The following is a 6,000-nucleotide window of genomic DNA, read 5'->3' as shown; positions in this document are numbered from 1 at the left end:
AAAAGATTTCACCCTCTCTGCTGTTGAAGTTATAACATTTGTACTTCCCTGAGGATGCATGTCAAATGTAGATAACACATGATTTTTTCCTTCCAAAGAACCATCTCCATGTAAGCTCTTGGAACTTTTTGAAAGCTGCAGTGAGACACGATGAAAAAGATTCTGATAGTCATCCAAATGACGTGCATAAAGATCAGAATACGAAAATTTTCTAATTGACTGCAATGCACTGATGGAATCCGATGTAGGATCCTTCTTAGAATCCGAAGGCGTAGTGAATGGACCATCAAACGAAGAGGAAGCCACCAGAAGCATCACAACCCAATCACACCCTTCTAACTTAAACTTTTTGTCATCCAAAGCTTGTATCGTGCCTCTGGTTTCACTAATCTGTATATCAAGAATTGCAGAAAATTGAACACCTTTTGGATTGTCATTCACTGTCAAATGTGGCCTAATCCTTTTACCAGGACAGCTTCCTCGGAGAAGAATCTGACTTCTTCCATTTACTTGTGATTGATGATGCATTTTGCTATCAAGGGACACGGTAAATGACAAAGAACCTGGTTTGCTTCCTGAAAGCTTTGTCACAATCACTTGATCGGGATTAGAAGCAAAATGTTCCCTGGTAAATTCAACATCAGCCACAGAATAACTTATTTTGACGGTAGCAGTGTCTAAGTCTAACTCCCTGCAATAAGTGTCTTCCACATATTTAAGATGGGAATTATCAAATTCTATCTTGATATCACCCAGAGGTTGATAAACCTTCATAATCACAAGAAAATCATCAGCACATATTTGAATATTTTTTGCAAATAAATTATTATTTTCACTGTGCAAATTATCTAGAAATTCATTAAATTCTAAATGAGGATAGAAAGTCAAGAAAGCCCAGGCCCCAATAGAAGTCATATGTCAAGAAGAAAACTTAAAACAAGCCTAGCCTTCAGGCATGAGGTATGTCTTTTAAATATAATTTGTCATGCCAAAGCAACTGCAAATGGCAAAAGCTGCTCAATAAGAAGGAGCAAGGTCAAGCACAGACCGTGCATCCAAAAATAATATGCAGGTCACTGTTAGTTACGTCAAATCTCTTAAAAAAGGGTGAATTATATAATCAAGCATCAATCAAATCATGCTTTTCAACACTGAATCCATCCCACACAGACTGTATGACAGTGCAGAGTGTTCATCCAATGTAATCTATGCCTTTGAAAGAGGTTCAGTTGGAGAGAAATCAAACATGGATTCAGGAACACCCTTATTGTAGAATTTTTTTTTGCCTGTTTTAGAACCGTCCAAATATTTTGCTCATGCAAAAGGTATTGAATTATCTTGAATTCCATAAATTGGTGGAACTCGTGAATTATTGATTCCTAACTATTGATTTACTCTTCAACACCCTTGTCCACAGGATATATCTTGCTATGATGACAATGCGCTCAGTTAAGTAAACTGCTCAAGTGAAAATCCAGTTAATGACATATTTGCAATCTTCCACAATTTTAAGTAGAACCAATACAAATATATTAGATGTGTGCATTTGTTGTGTAATAAGAAGGCTTTATGGAATACTGAGTAACATACATCAGAAGGACCATCTGACAACTCGACTCCTACAGCAGTGGCTTCAGCATACTTGCCACCATCAACAAGTTTCCTAACCTTGGAGAGTGCCTCTGGCGCTTTGGGGTTAGTATAGTTACCTGGAGTACCAGTCCAGAGTGTATCCTCTGCAAACATTTTCAAATGTAAACGTAAGACCCAGATTGTCAATTTTCTTTTTTTTTTTTAAAAAGCACATTGCTTTTCCATTCAGCATAGCAAACATGAAGTATCCATTATTTTAGCGTGTAATTGATTTATTCCCAAATGTATAAATATGGACATCAAGAAAATTAAAAATTCAAACATGCAATTTTCACCATCCAGAGCCAAAGAAACAAAGTCAAAATTATCTTCTCCAAATATAGATACTTTTTCCAAAGTGTTGTGAATTTTCACTATTTTTAACACAGAATGGTCAATTTAAAACTATAGCAGAACAAATAATAGCATTCCTACTATAATTATTATATGAAAATACAAATCTAGACCTCTAACTAAAATCAACAGTCCAAACGTTTGAAGCAGTTTAAATGACTCTTTGCTGCTTACTTTAAAAAAAATAGAAAAAGAAAAATATTCGATCTTTAATTTTGCACGTTCTGTTTCTTCTTTAACAATAAAATGATATTGAAATAAATCAAACGCTACCAATACACAAGAAGCCTGCTTCTTCATTGAAAATAGAAACAAAAACAACAGGAAGCATGACGAAGTGAAAGTTGTGTTCAACAGCAAAAAGAGACAATAACTTTACCATTAAGTTGAATGGTCTCTGCATCGACACCACCCCACACCATGGCTCCAATCCTTCCATTACCAATCGGAATGGCATCGGTCCAATGCTTAGCTGGCCCACTAAACGTAACCTTTAACGGCTTAGAACCCTCTCCCCCATCTCCAACACTCGGGTTCCACAAGTCTCTCTCTGCGGCTCTCTGCACCAGAACCCATTCGTCCTCCTTCTCCATCACACCTACCCACCACCAAAACGTTAAATCAAACACAGAAGGAACAGAAAAGTGCCCAGAAAGCGTGAAGATCTATAGCTTTCTGGTAATTAATGAAATTAAAAAATGAAGCGAAAAGTGAATAAAAGGAGGGCGTGAATAGGACAGTGGGTCACGTTGCATTGAAATAGATTGCCTGCACAGTGGAAATTGTGAGGACCCACGTTAACTGGCATTTGATTTTCTTTCTTTTGCCTTTTATAATAATTTCAAAAGATACGGCTTAGGCTGAAGCTTCGGACTCGATAAACTTGGCCCAGGGCGAGCTTGAAGGCAAGCTATGTAAAAAGTACAGTACATTACGTGACGGCGTTTTGACTTTAAATTGCATAGTTGTCCACCATTTTCACACGTAATCCATACGATGGCAATAATTTTTTTATAATATCATAACAATTAATATAATTTATTTTTTTAATCTTCTTTCTTCTGAAGAAATAATCATATTATTATTATATAATTAAGTAATATTTTATTTTTAATTTAAATTTATTTAATTAAATAATAATATATTATTGATATATCTAAATTATATATTAAAAAATATATGTATAATTTTATTAATTTTAAATTATGATTTCCCTAAAAAAAAATCATAAATATGTTATAAATTAATGAATGAGATAATTTTAAAGAAAAGTAATAAAAAATTAAGATAATAGATGGAGTAGGTGAATTGTGTCTTGATGCCAGATGGTATGATTCCATATCTGTAGGCAAAAAATCAGGGTGTCGATTGTCGATGCTGATGCCCATTGGAAAACGGGGCAACAGTGCTGTTACTTAAACAAGATTCTTATTCGAATTTTATTCCTTTAAACTATTCTTATTTTAAATTGCTATTTTGTATTTATCATTATCTTATTTTATGTATAGGGACAGCTGCATTATCTTATTTTATGTATAGCTTGGCAACTGAGCAGACGGCCCCGGTCTTTGGAAGGGTCCAGGCCTACAGGGACCGGGCCCTTGGAGATAGAATCCGGCTTGGTCTGTCTACACACGTGAGGCCTGGATTGATCTTTGGATTGGGCCTTCTAGAGGGTTTGACAAGTTACCCATGGCAGACTTGCATGGGCCGAGCCCCGGTTTTTTTTTAATCACACTCTTCTCCCATGCATCTTTATCGATCTGACAATTTTCAACTAATTTCATTTGATTTGGGAGGTGATCATATATTAATTACAAAAATTCATACTTTCTCTCAATAGTTTTTAAGAGAGCCTTGTTCTTGACTTTCAATATGGATAGTTAATTTCATCTAATATGGATAGCCCTTGTATTGATCTACCTTCACGAAATATATTCATTATAAAGTTGTCAAAATTAAAAGGAAACAAAAAAAAAAAAATTGTATAAAACCAGTTAATGAATTGATTTATTAAATATAGAAAATTCAAAACCTAATCATACCAATTGAGTTATGGTCACAATTTGTGAACATGGTTTACATATGTAATAAAGTTAATTATATGTTACATGACCTATGCAACAAAATATATAAAAGAGCAATAAATATAGAAGAGACAAAACGATTTTTACGTGGTTTAATTATAACCATAACTTACATTTTTAAGATCGAGTTTAGAAATCTCAAATCCATTGTAATGAAATTCATCAATACAAAGAGATTTTTCAACATTTTTAATGATTAATAGAAAATTACATACTCTGAAGATATACATGTGCATCTTATTTTTCATTAAACTTTCAACTTAGGTAAAAATATTCAAGATCTCATTAAATATTCAACTGAACTTTATTTAATTAAGTGAGATCAAAAGCCCTTTAAACTCTAGTCTTCATACCAATTTCATTGTTTATAGTAGAGTAATTTTCATCTTCTTTTCTTATTGTTAATATCAGTGAAATATTAAAAATTCAAATATTCCACCGAAGCAACTTAAAACTCTCAATGTTCTTCCGGTCTTCTCTTCTTACTTGATTGGTGTAAAAATTGTAAAATTTACCTATTCATTTCTTTTTTGTTTTCTTGCAACGTTGATTGTACTAACATGGATAGGAAGGTTAAATAAATGGTTTGGGAGGAAATTAAAGGCCAAATGACTATTTCCCACCCAAGGTTTGATGTTTTCTCAAAAGTCTCTCCTTTAACTATGGAAAATCAAATACTCACCCATGGCCGGTTAGATTTAACTAAACCCTAACGCCTAAAAATTTTATCTCTTTTTGCCCCCCTAAACTTTAAAAACTAAAAATTTTCCCTTAGCCTAAGTTTTAAAAAATGACAGTTTCACCCAAGGGTTTGGTTTTGAAATCTCCGACGACCATTCTGACTCCATTGTCGAAGGCCTCTCCCTCCCGAAGCAGCCTCTCCTTCCGGCGAATGCTTTCCTCCCATTTGGAGGCTCGATCGAAGTCGAAAACGCCTTGGGAGACGAAAAACTTGGTCTCCCCAGACGAAGTTCTTCGTCTCCCAAGGCGTTTTCGACGCCGATCGAGCCTCCAAATAGGAGGAAAGCATTCGTCGGAAGGAGAGGCTGCTTCGAGAGGGAGAGGCCGTCGACAATGGAGCCGGAATGGTCGTCGGAGATTTCAAAACCAAACCCTAGGGTGAAACTGCCATTTTTTAAAACTTAGGCTGGGGGAAAATTTTAGTTTTTAAAGTTTAGGAGGGCAAAATTAGATTCTATTTTAGTTTATTTTTAATATTATAGCAAAAATAACGATTTTACCCCTACCACCGTTAGGGTTTGGTTAAATCTAATCGGTCATAGGTGGGTATTTGGTGTTTCCATAGTTAAAAGGAGGACTTTTGAGAAAACATCAAACCTTGGGTGGGAAATAGTCATTTGGCCGAAATTAAATCTTTTACCTAGCTATTATCCTTAGCGAAGTTCGATGGAAATGGTCATTCGGGCACTATGTATACGTCATCATCAGGGCCTCAGAGCTCGTTCACATCCTGTATGATTTTCCTGGTAACAGTCATACACGTGCACAAACAATTCCTAGCAACCTACATCTCCGAAATCACCGAAGCCTCCTCCACTTAGACTTGTCTCACGCACGTGAGTAGTGGTTCCGACCTGAACACGCAGTCACTCCGCTGTGTGAAACTGGAGAAAATTTAATAGCCTTTTCTGCAATTTTCTTTTTAATAGTTCTGAAAAATATAATTAACATTTAAGAAATTTAATTTTTAACTCACTGATACAATTTATACTTTTGATTGGATATATCTATATTTTAACGTGGTAATAATAAAGGTTCCTATAAATGAATAAAAGTATTAAGTTTACAGAAAATATAAATTGCCCCAACCCAAGACTTATAAAAGCCCCATAAAATGTCCTTAAGAAATTGTTTGGGGAGTAATGAAAATTTATTTTTTGTATAAAAAAATAAGTTTGAATCATTT

The 6,000-nt window shown here is 34.8% G+C and overlaps 1 protein-coding gene across 1 annotated transcript; it reads right to left on the bottom strand.

The window, feature by feature from the left end:
* Positions 1–3: 3 nt before the first annotated feature.
* LOC123207664 (alpha-L-fucosidase 2-like) lies at positions 4–2,887 on the bottom strand (the record flags this gene model as incomplete). The annotated part of the gene is made up of 4 exons (XM_044625128.1): positions 2,755–2,887; positions 2,366–2,584; positions 1,591–1,736; positions 4–768 (listed from the first exon to the last, which is right to left on the bottom strand). Coding segments are annotated over exons 1-4 (1,170 nt in total), but the record flags the coding sequence as incomplete, so codon positions are not given.
* Positions 2,888–6,000: the final 3,113 nt, after the last annotated feature.

Source organism: Mangifera indica, unplaced genomic scaffold, assembly GCF_011075055.1.
Source record: "Mangifera indica cultivar Alphonso unplaced genomic scaffold, CATAS_Mindica_2.1 Un_0091, whole genome shotgun sequence".
NCBI lineage: Eukaryota > Viridiplantae > Streptophyta > Magnoliopsida > Sapindales > Anacardiaceae > Mangifera > Mangifera indica.
The sequence above is the reverse complement of the archived record's forward strand: the minus strand, read 5'-3'. Positions and strand labels throughout refer to the sequence as shown.